This window comes from Triturus cristatus, chromosome 8 (genome assembly GCF_964204655.1).
Source record: "Triturus cristatus chromosome 8, aTriCri1.1, whole genome shotgun sequence".
Lineage (NCBI taxonomy): Eukaryota > Metazoa > Chordata > Amphibia > Caudata > Salamandridae > Triturus > Triturus cristatus.
Window position 1 is genome coordinate 1181761944 of NC_140591.1, and position 21709 is coordinate 1181783652.

The window sequence follows — 21709 nt, forward strand, 5'->3', positions numbered from 1 at the left end:
ATTGACCAGGACACGGCGGGAGACGCAGATTATATTTCCTTGGTACCCATAATAAAGCGGCAAATAAAGAAAGGTAGAAGGGAAGGCGCTCTGGGTCCAAATGGGATCCCGCCCGTCCTCTTCAAACAAGATATGGATTACTGGGCAGCGGCACTTGAACCTCTCTTTCGGGAGATCAGACACACAAACATCTTGCCAGATACTTGGAAGGGCTCCATTATTGCCCCCATATACAAAGCAGGGGATAGGGGCCTTCCTCAAAATTATCGGTTAGTTGCCCTAATCGATAACGATGCGAAGTATTTCGCAGGTTTAATTTTGAAAGAACTAAAAGAATGGGCTACGAGGAAATCTCTCATACCTGTCAATCAAACAGGCTTTGTTAAATCAGTGGGGACGACAACAAACATACTGACGATGGGTATGCTTATTGACAAGGCAGAGACAAAAAAACTGCCTCTGCACCTCTGCTATATAGACTACAAAGCAGCATTCGATAACATTAATCGGAACCCTACTATGGACAAAACTCAATGATTGGGGTATCCCAAAAGGCTTGTTGGAGCTGTTAATTAATTTACATACAGACACTTGGATTCAGATCAAGGTGGGGGACGGCTCAATGTTGTCAAGGCGGATACAAACTAATAATGGCCTCAAGCAGGGCTGCGTGCTGGCCCCCACATTGTTCAACCTGTTCCTGGGGGACTTGGTGCCCCTACTAAACAACTGCAATTCACACTCGCCAAAATTAGGAGGCCTCAATTTACCATGCCTCTTATATGCAGACGACCTGGTGTTAATAAGCCACACAAGAGTTGGGCTTCAAAATCTTCTGAATACGACCCAGAAATATTCTGAGTTAAATGATTTAACAGTGAACCTCGAGAAAACGCAAACAATGACAATCAGTAACAACAAAAAGAAGAAAGTTCTCGTGGTTCTGGAAAAACACCCGAATTAAAGACACCTCGTCGTATAAATATCTAGGCGTGAAGATTGACAGTGGCGGCCAATTTAGCGAACAAAGGGCTAGCATAAGAGGCAAAGGCACTGCTCTGGCAATTGCCTTAAAAACATTAAATAACAACCTCTCCGGCCCTTCTCTGTCCCCCTTACTACATGTTATACGTGCCAAACTGTTACCAACACTAACATATGGGAGTGAGGTCCACCGAGGCAGAGATGCCGTTATACTTGACAGCACAATCGTGTCGGCATACAGAATCATCTTCAGCCTTCCAAGGCGATCCTCCCCAGCACAGATCAGACTGGAGTTTGGAATTCGGTCACAGCTATTGGCACGACAGGGGGCATATATCTGCTCCTGGGATAAAATAAGAAAAACGACCGAAGGGACGCTGAACGAATATCTATGGAAAGAGCTAGAGCAGACCCAAAACTCACCAGCTGCAAAACACCTTGAAAAAAGCATAAGGAACACCGGGTTGGCAGGGCTCTGGGCGTCCCCTGTAGATCATAAAACACTCAACAAACTGGTGAAAAAAATCGATCAAACTACAGTCATGGGTTCAGGATAAAGCCATCCTATCAAAAAGATCTCATGCTTGGATGGTATTAAATACATACCTGACACAAGCCTCCCAGCCTTACCTTGCCTTAGGTTATACAAAAAAAATCAAACAGTGCTTTAAGATATAGATTGGGCTTGTTACCATGCATCCTACATCTTCCTCACTGGCTGAGATCGAAAGCAGGCACATTATGCAGGTTATGCGGCAAAGGGGCAGAAGACATGCTGCACCTGCTATGCTCGTGTGAGGAACTGCACGAAGAAAGGAAGCTCCTGCTGAAACGCCATTTCATTCTACAGGGGGTACGCACACGAAAGAATGTAGTGCTAACCTGCTTTTCAGCACAGGACCCTCAGCTGAGCTGTAGATTTGTGAAATTTTTAAAAGTAGTAGAAAAAAAACTACCAAAAACTGATCCATGATTAACTCAGCAAAACAGGACATTTGATTTAACTTACACAGATGAATTATTTATGCTGTAGAGTTTTAATGAATTTTATTATGTGTTATTGTATCGCATTGGTTTTAATTAACTGTGCAATAAATTATAAACCGAAACCGATAGATATATGTAGCAGTGTTAAAAAATCCACGTTAAAACGAATAGTATTTTACAATAAAAAAACCCAGAGGGAGGGTAATTATAGTAGAAATAATCATACAATGAATATGTGCAAACATGGCATAGCAGCATATGTAAAGGTTGCTGGGAGCTAGGAGTTTCCTGAGAGGGTTTTCTTTAAAATAGCTCTACGAATGCACCACATCGAGTGTAGGAACCAAGAAATTGTGAACACAATAAGTATCAGTTTCATGCTTAAAAAGCCTGTGCACCTCTACGTAGTGTCTGATCCCCATGTTTCTGCACAGTTGTAGCAGCCACCAGGACCTTGGCTTTCCATAGGCGGGGGGAAAAAAAAACCGCGCAATTCAGTTTCCTCAACTCGATCGCACTCTGGACAATCAAGTTTATGGGTTCCCTGCCATATGTTAGTAAATGCTCGAAGCAGGAGCACCCTATGTCTGAATTGAAGAAAAAGTTGCTTTGCCATAAGGGGTTGGATGTGATCAAGTGGCGATTCTAACCTGTATTGCTGTTTGATATCCAGAAACCTGGAGGTCATGCCAGAGGCTGACGTCTACTAAGGTGTAGTCTAATATTGATGCCTGCCCGGGTCTATTAAAGTGAAATTCCCTGGACTATCGGATGGGAATCAACCATTACAGGCCCTTAGTGAATAGCTAAGTGTAACTGCATTCATTTGTAGGACTAGAGGAGTCCATGCCCGTATTGGGTGAATATTAGGTTCTGGAATTGACCATACAGAGTCCTCCTCACTTGTAATACGAGTAGATAGGCCATTCAGGGGGTCGAATTGACAACTGAAATCCCCTCCTATGATGACCCAGCAATTCTCCGGTATAGTGGGGAGAAATGAAGTTAGGCAATCGAGCGTGTGAGAGGATTGCCCATAACTTACTGGCCGTGAGTAGACATTAATTATTGCAATCCTCATAGAGTTAGGAAAGGAGAGAAGGACACACGGAATGTCAGGGGACAGGGTCTCTAACTGTTTAGCATTGCATCCCAAGCGCACTCCTACCCATGTGCACATCCCCCCCCCGCTCCCGAGTGTCTCCCCCTAATCCCCTGAACTGCTGGAGTACAATATGACACGTAGCCCACTCTAAATGTGTCTGTCCTCGACCGTATTTCCTGGAATAGGCATAACTCATGTTGGTCTATGAATGCCCACCAATCTGGGAAATCAAGTTTCGAGTTGAGACCTGCTATGTTCCAGGATAAAATCCGAGTGCTTGGTGGTTCTACTGAGTTAGCTGAAGGGGCCTGGGGGTGAGGCTTACCTCTAGTGGAGCTTGGTGTGTATCTTTGGGCCCTACCCCTCCCCTAGGACTACATTCATTAGCCCAGTTTGAGTTACTAAGTGGGGTGGGAGTATGATCTAAGACGCTACCCTCATTGGTGTGCTCCAAAACTTTTTTTTTCTTCCAGTGTTCATCCTTGAGCGAGAGGCCATCCTGATGCATGTATCCCAATCTAGCCTCGTATTTATCACTGGGCCATTTATTAGAGGGATCAGTTGGGTTTAGTCAGTCTACTAAATCTAAAGAGCTGAATCTGTTGTCAACGGGGATGTTATACATCATTGGTATTGGACATTCCCAGCCTATTTTCAGCCTGGCACCACTCTGGTCACTCGCCCCCCAGCCCTTGGCCGTGTTTCCCTCATTGTCCGGCATTTGCCTGGGGAGATAGAAATATCCCAGGGGCAAGGAGAGGATACCCCCAGTCTCCCTAGAGTAACCCCAATCTAAGATGTGTTGGACTGCTCGGGTGTCCCTAAAGTTGATCACAACACAGTCCTCAGGTATGTCCTTTCGCCTCCACCCCAGCCAGCTTACCCTACGAGTGAGTAAGATTTTGCTTTGTTCTTGATAAGGAAGAGGCCTGTATTTAGTTAACCAATAAATACATTTGTTTTTAAGTTCAGAATGTCTCCCCCTAAGCCTCTTTCCAGCTCAGGTACTCCGGCTAATACAATAACATAGGGAGTGGAGGCTGGAGTCAAGTCAATGCGTGGTAGTGCGGGTTTTATTTCCCTTGGTTTTGTGTGTGGTGGGGTCCTCTTGTAGGCCTCTTGGTTATTTTCGGCTTCTTTTTGATCAGGTGGGTCTAAAGTGATCGGTGTTGGCCTGTTTACAGGTTCGGAGAGGGGGCAACGAAGAGGCCTCTGTTGAGGGTTAACTGGATCCTGGCTCTGCGGGGCGGACAGTCTGGTAGTGGGAGCTGCATCCTTTTGCACGATTATGTTAGGCCCTATGGGGACAGACGATACGTCTGGAGCAGTTGTTATTGCCTTGTTTAGGTGGAATTGGACTTGGGGATAGAATCGGTGTCAAGGAGAGGCGTCACTCGGTGCGCTCGATTTCGTTAGGCACTGCTCTGATTGCCCGCTGGAGCATTTTATCAATTGTGGTCGGTTGAGCGGTTAAAAGTGCAGATGGAGCTTTCTGCCGGGTGCCGGGACCTTTCACTAGGCAGGGGGGGGGGGGGTGCGTTTGCCCATGACTGCTTGTGGAATAGTCCTCCACAGTACATAAAAATCTTAGTGGCTTTCAAGGGAGAAGCAAGCAGTGTATGATTGTAAGTGCACTGACCTTAGAGTTTCCTGCCGAGTTCTCACTGTCCCACAGTCGATCATCCGAGTGTGACACCAAGGGGGGGGGCCCAGCCCAGCCTCATCCGGTCTAGGACTGGCGCAGACAGGCCCGTGGTGTGGGAGCCCTGTGCCTCTTTTGTGCGCCTCCCGGCACTAACTGGTGGCGTGGGTGGCGTGCGCGCCGCTTGGGGTGCTGGGAGTTGTGGTCTCTGGCCTCCGTCCTCCTCTCACGAGACCAGCGCATCTCCCCCAATGACTGGCGGCGGTGATGAACCAACTGGCGGCAACTCCAGGTAAGGACAAAACACTCTCCCCTCAAAGTTTAGTACCAGGGACGGACGAGAAGATGATAATGGTTCCAGGGCATTGCAGCTTGACGGAATGAATCTGCGGCTCTTTGTCAGACTCTACCCAACAGGTACGTATCTGAGCATATTTGGAGTTTATGGCTTTAAGGGCTAGAAGGAATGTAGAAGAGGGCGCAGTGAAGGGCAGATGTGGTAAACTTTATAATGTTGATGATTCTTCTGCTAGCTTATGAGCCGTCAGCTGGTAAAATGGGGAAAAGGATATGGTAAAGTAGGGAGCGTGAACGGGGCGATAGAAGTGAGGTGAGAAGGCCTGTGACATTGAGCGTTTTAAAAAGATTGATTGAGGCCCATCCAAATGTCCGTACGGATTTGCAGGAGTACTTTCTTTTTTTCTGTTATTATGGTATGGGTCTTTTTTCGGGGCTTTTAGGGTGGCTGAGGTTGTGGGGTTCAGGAAGGAGTGTTTACGGACGAAAGACTTAATTGACGGGGATTAGTTTGTGCAAGTAGGGTTAGTGAAGCTGAAAACTGAAGAGAGGGGGCAAGGAAGATGTGTTAAGTTGTAGTTCTATCCAGATGAGCGGCTTTGTCCATTACAGTGGTGGAGGGGAGTTGCGAGGGTGGGGGTGGCTTTCAGACATGATGGTGGGTCGCAGGTGTTGGGGAGTCATGTGGAAGGCACTGCGGCTGATCCACTTACATCTAGCTGATTATGGTACGCATTTGTTTCTAATGGGGATGGCAACTGAAGCTGAGCTGAGGGGACGGTCACAAGCGGAGATACAGAGGTTAGGGCGTTGGAGGTCAGATTGTTACATGCGTCCTGTAAAAGCCTTGTTGAGTATTACAATTAAATGGACTTAGAGAAAAGCGGTCATTTGTTTCATTTCAGGTTGTGTTGCGGGGCTCTGACAAAAGCATATTGAGGCCTGGATTGGTGGGCACTCATTCGTAAAGAGGGTGGTGCCTCAAGAGGCAAGACAAAAGTTAGGAAAACAATTGGTTTTTGATAATATCAGAGTTCAAACTAAGTGGTTTGGAAAAGGTGGTATGCATTGGCAAGAGTTATTGCTAAAGTTCGAATTGTTGGCAAAAGGATCCCCATGTCCAGGCGTTTCGGTTATTCATTTGGGGGGAGAACGATTAAGTGAAGTTAAAAGGGTTGGCCATCTTGAAGGCCATGAAAAATGTTGAGCACTTTTCCCCACGGCTTTCTGGGCAAGTGGTGTGGCTAAGTGACCACCAGGTGGGGTGGTGGGGGCCCTGGTCCAGTTGAGCGGGGTGGCAGGGTAGGAATTTCAAAGGACGGGCAGTTAGGACTGACCGCTCTTCCTTTGAAGTCAGGTACGCCGGCCACCAGGGAAAGTGCAAGCTTTTCCCTCCCTCCGACTCGATGCTTGTGATTTCCAAGGGTTTGCCTTTGAGGTGGGATTTGGTTTATTTGGTCTTTTTAGTGAGACTGGTTTTGCTGCTTCTTGGGGTTTGTAATCTGTTTTCTTGTCGGTGATGAGCAGGTGAAAAGGTGGTTGCTGGACAGGATTTCAAGTTTTTTCAAAGAAACTTGGTTACTATTAGACCTAGATTGAGATGCGTGGGCACGGTGGACAATTTGGAAGTCAAGAGGAAGGTAACAAGTTTAGAGTATGCGTGGTGATGTTTGGATGGGTATAGCTAGGAGTGATGAGGGATTGTGTTCTAGTAGTACATGTTTAAGAGTTCTTTAGGAGAGGTGGTGGTAGCTGCTTAGGTTGTTCAATGTTTAACGATGGCGGGTTTAATTTAGTTTGTTGGCATGCCGCCACGGGTTTCTTTATCTGAAGTTTGCACCTGTCCCAATAAAGCAGCCTTTTCACACTTTATATCAACTGATGCAGTTTCTGGCTGCGCCATCTCACTCAAAAGAGAGACTGTACATTTCATCCTTAGTCTACCATCTCAACCACAGCGTCTTTTGGCAGCTTAATCACTGTGACTCAAACATCAACCTGCTCGCTACTATATTAAGAGTAAAGTTCAAGTTTAGCCGGAGAGGCCGCAGCCACAGAAGAAAACATATTCCTCTATGTGGTTTAATCTCACTTGCTTTCTCCCCTAGGCCAAAAGCACACATATTTTTGCTTCCTATGCATTGGTTTGGTCCAGACAAAAAAACATGCTTGAGTAGACCAAGTTGGTACTATGAGAACCTTTACTCAAAGGAGCCATTCGAATAATTTCTACTGAAATGGATAACAGACTACCCTGTACGGTGGTTTTTGGGGCTCTCTTGAAGAGGAAAGTCAGTAGATTGGATGGGGGAGATGTTTAAGTTTCACTAGAAACTGAATACTTTAGAGGCTTTAAGTACCTCCATTTGCATAAACAAAGATGCGATAGAAGGAATGCTTGAATTAATTTCAGCCACTGGCGATCGCTCTGGGCTGCATTTCAGACCGTAATTTTTTTCCCACTGTGCCATTCTGGACAAAGGCCTACCTTCTACAAATCAGTTTTGGCCCTGTCCAAAACAAGTTATAACCAACTGATAAGCCGTAATAAGGGTGAAACAGGTATTTGGTTGCTTGCGTTCCTGTTCAGGAAGAACTTGGCTTGGCTCTTTGGCTGGCCTGTTCCTTTTGGGGCAGGGTCAAGACCGATTTACATACGGCTGGGTCCAAACTGAGGTGACATGGGGTGCAAAATAATGGACAGGGATGCAGCCCCAAGAAATTACCAGTGACAGAGATTAGTTCAAGCATTCCATCCATCGATTTTTTATTTACTTGCCTGTGGCACCCTAAGTGGGACGGGATGGCCCAGATGTGGATTTTGTGCACCCTATGCCACTGGAACCAAGTGGTGATGTTTGGTGTAGACTGGTGTGATGAGGGTTTGTGCTCTAGGGGGATATGTTTAAGAATTTTTATGGGGGAAGAGGCAGGGGGTGGCTGCTTAGGTTATTCAATATGTAGTGAAGGCAGGATTTTAACTTAGTTTTTGCATAGTGGCACGGGTTTGTCAATGTGCTGATTGGAATGTTGCAACACGCATACACATTCTATACACTAGCGAAAGCCACAAAAGGGGAAAATGTGAAAGGAAAGGCCAAGCAAAATAGGGCTTTCTTCTAGAGGCGATGGGGAAATGTTCACATCAAGAGTTTTTCCTGAATGGCCATTTTAAAATACTCCCTAATATTTCACTTTACAGAAAGTTATGATGTGAATGAAAATCAGAAAATAAAAAGACTTTGTAGGCGACCATATCTTTCTAGCGGCAAGGTTTCAAAATAGGCAAAGCCAGCAAATACTACACCAGACCCTCCTTCCTCCTGGGCCTCTAAACGATCTTCACTCCCCCTTTTTCAGTTGAAGGCAAGGGATCTATAGTAGCCCAACACAACCAACTACCACGACCTCACATTCCTCTCACCAAACAAAAGGTGGCTGACTGTATGAAAAAGTGAAATCTGGGATCAGAAATATTGAATCCCTTATCCCACTACTCACCGCACATCCCCTCTCAGCATGCAGCCTCTGAGAACCAGCCATGGGGAGTTTCACATTATCTGCCTTCCGCACATCTGATAGGACTAAACAACAACACAACATCTGCCTCTATTAATGTAATGCAATCATTCTGACCGCAGACCGACCGGAAGAGCCAACAAAAAAGCAGCACAGCTGTACGCTGCACCAAACGCATTCATCTCGGAATAGGGAGAGAAAAATATCAAGTGCGTGGCAGAAACTCTTCTAATATTAGAAGTAAACAAATTGAAAATTTCTTAAAAAATAATAAAACATACACCATAATGCTAAATTCTGTGTCTCGTTTACTTGCACTGCTTAATCAAATGTATGCTTCTCACAAACTGTATATTCCCCTTTCGGTGTTCTGCAGCTCTAACCGCCCAATGTCACATTCCACAACCAACCAAGTAACATAACCTGATATCTATCACACAGAAGCCTAGGGATTTACACCACCTGATTGAGCCAACTTAGAAGAAGAGGGAAAAGTTGATACTGCATGTACAAGGGGGAAATATCAAAATGTTGTCCACTGTAACACCAGCAAGATGAAAACAAAGTGGTAAAGTAATCTCAATACTGAACATAAGGATAGTTCCTGTTTTGGGAGATGGAATGGCGGAGTCAGAGTCTGTGAGCCAAGGCAGGATGCCATTAAATAGGCACCAAACTCAAAAGTGAGTTTGCTATATCACCATTAATTATAAGATCAAAACATATATATAAACCTTGGCACTCTAGTCAATTTAATGTTGATTCATAAGTATTTCTCCATACAAGTCAATTTGAAACACCAGCAAACAAAAAGTTTTTTTACTTTCTGTTCAATTTAATATACATATGGAACATATAGTTTTAGCCATATATTTAGAAGCAGTAACATTGTATTCCAATGATGGAAAACTTGGTACAATGATCCTCCTTTCAGGCGTTGGACCAGCAGCCGACACGGGTTTCGTTTCAAAGAATCTTTTTCAAGGCTTCAATAAATAGTAGACGTAGTTCCAAAATATGGATATTCAGGTCTTGTAGTTGAGAATCATCAAACAAAAAGGCTTTTGTTTGACGTATACAGAACGGCCTCATTACATGGAGGAAGGCTTACTGACAGAGGCATTTCATAACCCTACATTCATCGCTTATTAATCTACAACTTTTTATTGGATCTATTTGAAAATATGGGGCGTAATTTTCGTTCCGGATAAGAATACTATTATGTATAGGGACTGATAATTCCCAAATACAAGACCTGAATAGCCATATAATACTTTTGGAACTAGTCTACTATTTATTGAAGCCTTGAAAAAGTTTCTTTAAAACGAAACGCGTGTCGGCTGCTGGTCCAACGCCTGAAAGGAGGATCATTGTATCAAGTTTTCCATCATTGGAATACAATATTACTGCTTCTAAATATATGGCTAAAACTATATGTTCCATATGTATATTAAATTGAACAGAAAGTAAAAAAACTTTGTTTGCTGGTGTTTCAAATTGACTTGTATGGAGAAATACTTATGAATCAACATTAAATTGACTAGAGTGCCGAGGTTTATATTCATGTTTTGATATTACCACTGGGTTCATTTGGGCCACAGCGGGCTGACACCTTAGGTAGTGGGGTGTAGATGTTTAAACTTGAGGGGCACCAATATTGAGATGCTTGTATATAATGCACAAAGAGAGTGATGTGTTACCAATAAGACCACCAATACCAATTGTAAATATTATTAATTATAAGATCTGTGGTACTCTATTCTGTACAGTGCACATTGTTCTAGCGTTGTGCCATGGTGAAGTTCTACCTTTAGTGCTCAACTGAATTTGAATATTCGTGCAATAAGTATTTCCAAAGATCAAATTTTCCATTGATGGAAAATTTGCCAGATACACGGATATTACTCTTTAATAGCAACACTACCTGGCACTTTGTACTGTAAAGGCAGTTGGAGTGATTTAATCCCTGAAGCAATCCAGTTTTACCAAGGGTTCTGTTATTCAAAATCTCAATCCAAAACATAACTTACCCTACCCTGATGTGAGTCGTGCAAAAGCTGTGTTCCAGATTCAAATACTAAATTCCAAGTTTGAGTCATGTCAGCATGCGGCCTCTATTACACTGTTTTTAAAAGACAGTCATACAACCTTTTCTCACTGCGGCTTTTATTTTATTATCAGCCTTGAGAAAACGTTTTCTTTGTTTACCTTTGTGCTGCTGTAAATCACACAACTGAGAACTCTACTTCAAGGCCCTTCAAGCGAAACCAGAGGGTGTGATGTTTCCTTAAGATTAAAGTTAGTATAAAAAAAAGTCTATATTTGTGCACACTTGCACCAAATCCAGCTTTTGGGTGTCGACGTGAAAGGCCTGCCTTCCTTCCCCAACCCCTGGCTAGACTCTGTGCTTACTTGACTGTACTTTGAGGGGGTGAGTATCTCTGAAGTCCCGGAAGATGGCACTGCCGCCTTCCTCTCACCCCCGCGTGCCAGGCTGCCCTTCAATCATCAGTGCCCTCCCTAGGGCTTCGAGCATAGGACAGCACCGTCATGGCACCCTGGCAGGCCTCCTCCACCTGCTCCACCTGGCGCCTACTCAGTCGCTCCCTCCACGCGCCAACGGCCTCGCGCGCATCACGAGCAGAGATGAGGAAGGGTTTGTCGGAAGGGTAGCCAGGCCCACGAGTCAAATTGAGTGCAAATTTCTCCAGCTCCTGCATGGGGGCTATTCCCGCAAAATGTAGGAGGCGTGCCAGCTGCTGGCCAGGTTCCCGCACCAGGTCTTCGTACCGCAGGCTAGCGTAGCGGCGGCGCAGGGCCTCTGGTAGCGGCGGGTAAGGGCCCGAGGAAGAGAAGAGGACAAGGTCCCGCAACCAGGCCTCGCAGATGACCTCCAGCGCGCGGCTGAGGAAGGTCTCGGAGCGGGGCTGAGGTCCCCCGTGGGCCCGCGGCGGCGGCTGCAGCAGGCGGCGCAGCGGCTCCTCGCGGTGGTGGCTGCGCAGCACCTGCACGCTCTCCCGCAGCAGCGCCTGCTTGGACTTGAGCCGGGAGTTGTGCACCGCCCGCGGGTCGCGGAAGAGCTGGATGATGCGCAGGTTGAGCGCCGGGTCCTGCAGCAGCGGGAGCAACACCCCTGCGTCCATGAGCCGCACGTCCTTGATGACCACGGCCGGGTAGCGGCGGCACTCGGCCTCCAGCTCCCGCAGTGGGCGCGGCGGGCAAGCGCGCCGGCACTCAGCGCCGTCCAGCAGCCCCAGCTGGGTGCGGGGCCAGCTGGCGTTGGGGCAGAGGGGAGGCGAGCAGATGACCTTGTTGGTGCTCCAGCCAAAGATGTCGTTGGTGGTGAGGTTGGTCTGTTGGCTCCGCGGGCCGGGGGAGTAGAGGCGCAGCACGGAGAAGTCACACAGGAAGAGTGAGCGCAGCATGTCCCGCAGCGCGCCCTGCAGACTCTCCGCGTCTCCTGGGTACAGCGCCTGCCACAGGTGCCACATGGGCTCGTACAGGTAAAACACGTCGGGGTGCTGGTTAAAGAGTTCACCCAGGAAGGAGGACCCCGTCCTCCAGGTGGCGTGCAGGTAGATGTGCTGCTTGGTGCGCTCCCCGGGCCCCTGACTCGGGTCCCCTGTGACGCTCTCTTGGCTGCGTCCACCTGGGGGCACTGCCCCCTCTCCATCCTCAATGTTCCAGATAGGCAGGCTGCCCTCGAGGCTGGGTGGGCAGTGGCGGACAAGGGGGTCCTCCTCTTGCCCACCCCGCCACCAGCTGCTGTACCCCAGCAGGCAGGGCAGCAGCAATAGAAACAGGCTGTAGAGGGTCAGAAGCAGCAGGCACTTGCGCTGCCGCCTCTTCATATGTGCTTTCCTCGCAGCCTGCTTGGGGCAGGAATAGTGGTGCTAAGAAGGGAGTTCAACGAGAACTTCTAGTCCAAAAAATGCAACACAAAATAAAACTTCATCGCAGATGCATACTCGTCGTGTTTCACTTGACTGTATTTCACATTATCCCATACAAGACGTCACATATTCCACAACAACTCGGTCGGCAAACGCTAGTTTCCCTCGTTCTGGACCAAAATCTCTCTTGCGTGTTCCCAAATGTTGGCACGCGCGACATAAATGTTGTCACTTCTTCTAGGGCAGCGCCCTCCTCCGCAGACTCTTGTGAGTGTTGTGCCCTGCTCCCGGGGCCGGTGCGCCTCTTCCCTGCAGGGTCTTCCTCTGCTTTTCTGAGTTACACCCAGCCTCCTCCAGAGTCTCTGCGGCGCCTCCGGCTGCCTTCTTCTCCCCAGCAGCTCAGCTCTCCTCCCTGTCCCCAGGCTGTGCTTTCCCTCCACCTCCCCAGCTGTGCGTGCCTTCCCTCGTTCGAATGTTGATACTTGCTGCCTCCTCCAGGGTCTGCGTCCACTCCGGAGTCGCGCTCCTCCTCCCGCCGCGCGCACACGCCCATCGCGAGCGCTCCCACAATGGCTCCTCCCAGTAAACTCCGAGTCCCTCTTGCTTTCCCCGAAGATGGGACATTATTAATTTGCATTTTGCATTCGGGCGAGATCGTGTCAACTATGAGCTCCTCGGCTGGCGTGATGTTGTTGTCAGCGCACGTTCACTTGTGCCATTCTCTGCCCTCGTGCCGCTGCTTGAGCGGTCCCATTTCCTGCCAACGCCTTACACAAAGCTCACAAAGTTTACACCGAAATAACTCCCCCCACCAAGTCTACATAAAACTTTAACAAGAATAAGCGGTTCTCGCTTCAGAATACATCCGGCTGTGCGTGGGGTTTAGAAAGAACCAAATCTGCGTCAACTCACAGGATTAGACAACTCGGGAAAATATGCACCTTTTGGACTGTGGCTCTCCAGAAGGGAGAGTACTTGCATCTGTCTCATTTCTTCCCCTTTTAGATATGTGCTTCGTTTCGTTTACCTCATTTGAAGTAATTGTCAGTGCAGACAGTCATGTTTATTTTTATTAGTCCCAACCACTCTTGCATTCATATGTTGACACTGGTAGTTATTTTTGTGCAATATGTCAGCAATTTCCTCATTGGTAACTAAAATGCATTATTTAAGAAGAAGTAACCAGCAGTGCATTCGATGTTCTGTCTCTTCTTCCCGCACGCACACATCTGCCAGGCCGGGAGAATTTGCAGGATAAAACAACTACTAGAGTGTGCAGATCATAGTGCCAATATCCGCCACACTCACCAGCCCTCCCGCAGCAACATGCAGATAGCATAAATAAGCAGACAAGACAACTTTTTGGTGGAGAAAATTGCTGCAGGTTTATTAGCATACCAAATAATGCCAACATGGTGGGTTATCTTACAGGCGATCCAAAGGCAAGCCGCCCCTCGCGGCCTACCACCTGATGGGCCAACTTGCATCGTGGTCTTAGCCAATCGGTGCTTAGCGGTTGTGGTGAGGGGATAGCCCCTCTCACTTCTGGTGAAACATTGGTCCACCATATAACTCAGGCCCCCCCCTACGAGGGGCGGAGCGTTCAAGCGACCCCCGGTTGTACAGGTTTCCAACCGCCCGTAGGACAGATGGGGCGCCGTGGCACCCCAGGGTCCACCGCACAGACTTCCTGGGGATATTCGGCCTCAGCACCCTTTGTGCTCCTGAAGAGGGTACCCCTGAGTACCTTTCCGCCTCTGGATCGCCATGTAACTCCGCCACAGCCCTGGGTGTGGCGACCGTCGCAGCCAGGGCCCCCCACCAAGGCCGGCGCTCCTACTTACATCCCGCTATTTCCAGGGCCTCCCCTAGGTCCTGGAAGAACAAGTCCATGCCTATTCTGGAGAGATGTACCCCATCGTCCTTGAAACACCCTGCGGATTTAGCATGAAGCAAACCATGTCTTATGAATCCAAACCCCATTTGTTTGTTGAAATTACGCATCGCACAACTGACTCTCCTGCGCGCAGCCTCCATAGCCTTCCCAAATCGGGCTCCCTGCCACAGGCGCCGGGGAGTGATCTCTGACCACCACAGTTCACATGTCCCTAACTGGTTGCTTAATTTGCAAAATGTGGCCTTAATGTTTGAAGCAGTATCCTTTTGCCTTAAGTAGCGGCCTTATCTTCAGCTATTTATGGTGCCTCTCCCCCTATCCAGCAAGAACAGGTCCATGCTAAACTGGACAGATGTTCCTCATTGTCCTCAAAGCACCCTGTGAATTTGGCGTGTAGCAACCCATGTCTAAGGAAGCCAAATCCCCTCTGCTCAGTGAATAAACGCATAGTGCAGATGACCCTTCTGCGCGCAGGCTCCATGGCCTCCCCCAACCGAGCTCCCTGCCACGGGAGCTGGGGGTGATTTCAGACCACAAAAGTTCACCTGTCCCCAACTGGTTGCTAATTTGCACATTGTGGTCTTTGTGGTCTTCTTCTAGGGTGCATTACTTCGCCCCACTGACCAGACAATTTTACAGTTCTTTTGGCTTGCTCCCTGGTGAACATAGTAATGGTGTCAAAACAGGTTAGAGGGAATATGTGAATGGTACCCGTTATTCGACACTGCACCCTTTCGTGGACTGACAACTTACTCAGCCCACCCTGCTTGCTGAACCTTCAACTGGTCACAGATGCTCAGTCCCTGCTATCCACCTGTGACCCTTGATACTTACACCTGTAGTGCTGTCGAACTACCACGTTCTGTGTCACGTGCTTCGCTGCAGTCCCTTTGGTGGATCCGCTGGGACCCTTCTGCATCCCTGCAAATGCCTTGTCACAAACTAATGCCCTTGCTCATCCCTCAAAGACACCTGACAGCATGATGCCCCTCGCAACTTTGGTGAGGGGTTTATGGGCCCAGCGCACCCCAGTCTGTGTTTCCAACATATATCCTCCCTAGCGGCTCCAGATAGTGTGAGTGGCTATCACTGTCCTGGCAAGGCATGCCAATGGCCTGTCCGCCCCTTGGTGACTATCCTGCCATGGGATAGGCGACATTAAGTACTGGTGTCATCGAGTACCTGACGTATAGGAGGGGGAACAACATGTACGAATACCTGCCCTTTATTGAGCAGTGGGAACACCAAAACAATCATTCTTTAATCATTATATCCAAATTATGCTATGACCCCATGTTCCCCACAGCTTATTGCACCGCAACCCACTAGTTAGATGGCAACATCTGCAAATACCTGGCTCACTGGCTATAGTGCAGGTGTTTTTGTCTCACATGAGCAACTGGTAGCATGCCCTTGAGTACAGAGTGCACCTGCTCTGCTGCATCGACCAGACATTTGCGCAGGCAATTCTGTTGAATTGTATCGAGCAAATGAATGGTGTCCCTCTGGTATGTGTGACTGTATGTCTATCGTGCATCTTCCCATGTGTGCTGTGCTATGATTTGTGTGGCAAGCCACAAACGCTGTCCGACTACTCTGCCCCTGATCCGTACTAATATATCAGATCAAGAAGTGTCATCAAATTAAATAGACGCCTTCGATGGAAGAGGGCTTCAAAGAATGCCTGTTCTCTTGAGGGAGAATGATGCACAGTTAAGCTGGTGGCCAGTGTCCAGGTGTATCAAAATTCATATACCTGTAAGCTAGTACTACTGGCTTTGATGCTTCTGGTTACTTGCCTAAGACCACGAAGGCCCCCAATTGGCTTTGTTGCCTGGCATATCGGGTGTAACTTTGTCCACTATTTTGACAGAGTACAAAATAAGAGAGGGATCCTAAAGGACTAGTTGCCTTTCATCCGTTTGTGATAGGGGTGTGGTATGATACCTCTTGGCCTGGGGACCCCTCCAACCATCTACCGTCATCTAAACGGAATAAGGAAACCCTCGCCCTGAAGGGCCACCTGATAAACATACCGGGGTAAGTGAAAAAATTGTACCCCCCTCCTTGGGCTGGTAAACAACAGCCTCCTTAAGCATTTAACTTGAGCATCAATAACGCCCACAATCATGTGTAGTCGCTCTAGTGATACACATCCGCTGGGTAGCTGATATGACAACTAAGTTAATGTGGGCAAGGATAACTCAGTCGGTTCTGAGTTCAAGCACCTGTTACTGACAGGTTCTGAGCAGCACGGCGAATACCAACCATGCTGCAGTCTGCCCATGAGTATCAAAATTAGAAACCCCTGGCAGCACGAGGTTTGCTGCTGTGGAAAATTCTTAGGCTTTGCCTATGGGTCGTAATGTTTAGCGTGTCCAGGTATATCTTCGCACAGCAGGTGAACGGGATTCGACAATAGCTGATGAAAACAACTCTGCTGGCTGCACTTGGTTACGTAATACACTCCCACGAGCCCTATTAAAGTGGATACATACACATAGCCTGCTAGTATCATATGCTTGAGTTAATTTGCCACTTGATACATGTAATTAACCACTAGTACATATGTATCGCCTACATGGCCATTACGTGCCAACATGTGTCCAATGAGATTAAACAAGTAGAGTCAAAGTGCCTGTTATGGTAAAGACTGACGTAGCCCTGATGGGGCAGAGTATCACAACTATACACAGTCAGCTTGAACAGCCTGGCACCGTAAGTACAGGAGATGGGCGCTTTCAAACTACAGGCCTTGCGTAATGTACACCCTTGCGCTGAGGGGGGAACCGGCTCGTGCCGGCTTCCCCACCTACCGAGCACACCACTCACTGACCCATGGTGCCATCATCAAGCTGCTCTCCACGGCCCCCCAAAGCGGCAGCTGCACCTAGAGAGAACACTGCCCTCCCCTACCTGGGGACGAGAGTCCCGAAATCTGCCCCTCTCGAGCACAGGACACCAACCAGGTGAACAGGCCCAATATGGCGTGTAGTAGTAAACTGAAAATGCAACGATTCTGGACAGGTGGCACCTGTGCTTGCGAAGAACACAGTCCCTTATCAAATTGGCGCCCACAAAGTACAAGTCTCTTTTTATTCTTCTCAACCTGTGAGAGCAAAACTAACACCAATGGTCGCACTACCGACCCACAGTGCTCCGATTACCGAGCCCAGTATGCCTCCCTGCAAAGCTTCACCATGCGCCGCTTGATCCATGTGTTCCACCCTAATACATCACTAAAAGGTTCTTTTAGATCCAAACAGAACCTCCTATATGCTAGTTGGTAGAGACACCTATTATTTCATAACTATCAGTGAGCCGCTGCTGTGTTACCGTATTGCAAACACGTCACCATCCCGAATATTGCATGGAAACACATTTAGAAATTGGAAGGGTATGCCCGTGCACCATCAGTAACTGTTCCCGAAGTGGGCATGAAAGAGCTGGACTGTATCAAATTCAAAGCTGTTCCCAAAGGGGCCCCCAAATAAGTTTCTGCCAAGGGCAACTGAATATACTACTGCATGTGCTGTTGTGCACGAGAATGCTCTTCTGACCTCAACCTTCTAAAATGCAGTGTTAAAATGCGCCAGAGCCCCCCAAGCATCCTGAAGATGGCTGTGCATAGCCAACAGAGAGGAAGTATTAATCAATGTGCGCCCAGGCAATACCAGTCACCTCTGCATCGCCAGCCGACCCTCAGCATTTGTTACGATAACTTAACATCAAACGTACTCAACAAACTCGCATGCAGCTTTGATAAAATACTGCAACACCGATGCCTTTGGGTCAAATCTGCGCATTATACAATTGCCGATAACCAACCCCATGGACGTACCCCGGTGCAAGGCCCCTGACCACTGCCTGTTGCCAATTTGTGTACAGCGTGTCGGCTTTGATTTGCTTTATTTGTTGCAGTCTGCTTTCAGGGATAGGATCCCTTATGCACGCTGCTCACAGGATCTGAGGGGCCGATCCCTATAAGCCCACCAATATCGGGTGGGACTGTGGGAAATAGAAGAAATTGTGAGTGTCGGTCACAGGCTACAAGCTTAGGCCCAAGTACTTGGTTACCACATGTGGTGGCAGCAAAGTCAGAGTGACTTCCTGTACACAAACAACCACACAAACAGTGCCACGCCGCGGCAACAGTCATAGGTGCAGGTGCCCGTTGCCAAGCGCTAGAAACCATCGGCCCAGCTTAAGTGCTGCAAAAACCGGCGAGACAAAATGGATCTTCGTCTATCCTTGCTACAATGCGAATTCCAGAGGGGGGGCACTGACCACTGCTAGGCCCATGCCACCCAAGTAGATTAAGAGGGAAGGTCAATTGACTGAGTCAGCAACAGGGACGCCTCTGCCGAATTCCACTGTGATCTCGGATAGGTTACGCGCCCTACGCCCCATCCTCACACTACACGACCCGCAGTCAAAACATTCCTGACTATCAATCAGGATTGACCCATGAGGGTCTCAAGGCGCTGAGGCAGTGCAGAGGGAAATTAGTGGGCATACACTACTTGCCCTCAGCTGCTCACAGTTCACTAATATCGACCAGTGGAGCGTGCACCTGCACAGTGCACCGGCAGCAACACCAAATCAAGTCACGAGCGATGGGACGAACCAACCATCCAAACGACGGTGCAGCTGCCCAATCGCCATCAGCTGCTCGCCCCCTCGCCTCATTAACATCGGCCAGTTACGATTGTCTGTCACATCCCCACACCAAGGAAGCCACCGGAGCCTCTGGATAAACACGGATAGCGAAATACACTGCTGGTGCAGCTGCGCTGTTCACTATCAACCGCCCCCGGAGGTCCGCTCTAACCGGCAGAACGAACAAACCACGCCAAGTACTCACCAATTGATAGTTCATTACCCAGCACACGACGTTGCAGCTGCACTGGTCGCGACTGACCATGGATTGACTAATACAGTTTACCAGTGTGCAGCCTCCCAGGTACCCCGCTCACGAGGGTGCAGCAGCGCTATATTCCCCAAAAGTAAAATTACTGTCTGGACATCATGGGCCGCAGGGCATCGCAAGGACCTACAACGCTAGATATTCAGGAGAAGGCCCGCATCCCAGGCTGCGCTTACCCAGGAGTAAAGGGGGAGAGCCAGCACAGAGGCAGAAGGGCCTCGGGTGCCCGCTAGGCCGCACATGCGGCAGGGGTTTACCGGAGGTGTGCTATGAAGGATATAACTTGTGGTTCGTCCCGAGTAATCGAAAGAAGCTGATGCCTAAGAACTGAACCCGTTCCCTCTGCTCCTGTGGACCCACTACAGTGACTCTGGCCCTGGGGCCAAATCCGCTGCCGGACGGAAGTGCAAGCTCCTGACACCTACGTGGGCCGCGGAAGAGCCTGGTAAGCTTCCCCCCCCGGGACATAATTTTCTCCCTTTGTTTCCGGTACCAGGGACCCAGACAAAGCTTGTCCCAAGTTAGTGGCGGGCAGAGGGGACGTGGAAACGCTGCCAGGCACTGGACTTGCCGGACTAGACTGGAATCCGCCACCAGGAGGCCTGTAAGATAGCTCAACCCACTTCTCCTAACCGCCACAGCGCCACAGCCAACTTAACCCTTTTTGCAACATTAATCAATGCTCTAATAATGTATACTTTGCAGTATGTATGCAGGTCCAGGATGAAAGTCAATAGCTCACTGTTCCATATCAGGACTCCAAGTTACAAATTGCAAGTAACAAAAGGAAGTCTCTTTTGAAAGCAGCAACCCGTCGATCTGCACACATCATACGCACTCCGTAACCCACCTGGCACACGCTCCCCGCAGCAGGCACGTCAACCCTCTGCACTCCACCGAAGTCAAAAACTTCAACTAAACAAAATGCCAATCTCTCTCTCCAGGAAGATAATTAATCACCCGAGTTATCTTGACATTTATTTGAGGCCTGGTAATTGCCGGGGGAAAGAAACGCTGCAGCAGGTGCTTCAAAAGCATAATGAAACTTTCAAACACGGCGCCCCCAGGAAGCCAGCACCCGGTGTGGTGGCACTGGTCGCACCGCCCTAAAGCCGGCCCTGGCCACTGCTGATGCCTACCCCCGACCCTGCTGCCAAGGCAGGAGCCGCGAGGCAGAGCCCCGCCGGCCCTGGCTGACCCCCCCAAACCGATGGTTGTGAGAGATAGACTCCGAGCCCCCACCCGGATGGGCTGAGAACGGGAGGGCCGCGCTGCCACGCTGTCCCCCAGCCGCATGATCCCGCAGGAGATGGCGTGCCACTAGGCACGGTGGAGCACGGCCCGGAAGGCGGGAGCTAGCCATGTCCAGTGAGACACAGATCACTATGAGTCAGGGGGTACTTTTCATAAGTGTGTGAAAAGTGTTCACCACTGCTGTTCACCAGAGTGAAAGTCAAAGCTCACAGCTCTGCCTGGCCATGTGCCAATCCCTTGGTGCCTGCTAACAACGAGCAGTCCCCCTCGGGCCCCCTACTCCATGTGGCGAAAGTCCCCGTGGGCCTCTGCTTCCACCACCCGGGGCTGGGGAAGGGACGGATAGCAGGAAGCACAAATGGCTCTCCCCGTCGGCAGTTCCAGCGCCCACAGACCCCGCGCATACGCCTGTGAAACCCGGGAGCAAACCAACCCCCCTCCCCCCTCCAAGGCAGCCCGCAACAAAGGCCGGGCCTCCCTGCCCTGTGCTGGGGGGAGGTCAATGGTGAAACACGGGCCGGTTGGCGGGCGCTAGCGCTTGCCCGGACACTGGTCCTATGAGATGCAGCTATGGCCTAAGTGGCAATAATCCCTTGCTGCACTCTGGGAACTTGGCGGGGGAGGGATCCTCGCGGTGCCTGCTCCCCATCGGGCAGTCCCCCTCGGGCCCACTAATCACCACGTGGCGAAAGTCCCCGTGGGCCTCTGCTTCTACCACCCGCTGGAGAAGGGAGGGCGGGGTTGCACGGAGCATTGGCTCTCCACGGCAGCAAACCCAGCTCCCACAGACCCCACACGGGGCCGGGGCAGCCCGGCAGAGACGCCTGTGACGCCCGTGAGCTGACCAAACCCCCCCAAGGCAGCCCGCAGACATGCATGGGCCGCCCTGCCCTGGACACAACCCCATATGGGGAGCTCGGACTGGGGGAGGGCAATGGTATGCACTCACCGCATGATGTGCAGCAGCTCCCGGGAGACGTCCAGTTGGCGTCAGGGCGAGGGGACAAAGAGGCCGCCAGGGGGGCGGGGGAGGACTATATACCTCTCCCCGACCCCCCACCGGCCGGTAGTGACGCGCGGGACCCCAGAGGGGTCTCTGGCCAAAACACTAGGCTGCCCAGTGTGCCATCTTGTGGCACTAAAGGGGCTGCCCTCTTATGAGGGTCCCCTGCGGGGACTGTGTCGGTCAGCCTGCATATCAGCG

The 21709-nt window shown here is 49.5% G+C and overlaps 1 protein-coding gene across 2 annotated transcripts in view; it reads right to left on the reverse strand.

The window, feature by feature from the left end:
* Positions 1–12924, reverse strand: part of CHST7 (carbohydrate sulfotransferase 7) — a 105405-nt gene extending 92481 nt beyond the window's left edge. Inside the window, exon 1 of one of the 2 annotated variants that reach the window (XM_085622860.1) lies at positions 10947–12924. In XM_085622860.1, the coding sequence (XP_085478986.1) occupies positions 11036–12385 (1350 nt within the window). In that variant the 5' untranslated portion in view covers positions 12386–12924 and the 3' untranslated portion in view covers positions 10947–11035. Of the gene's footprint in view, positions 1–10564 lie in introns of both variants that reach the window. The other variant, XM_085622859.1, reaches the window with a different exon arrangement.
* Between the last annotated feature and the right edge of the window lie 8785 nt (positions 12925–21709).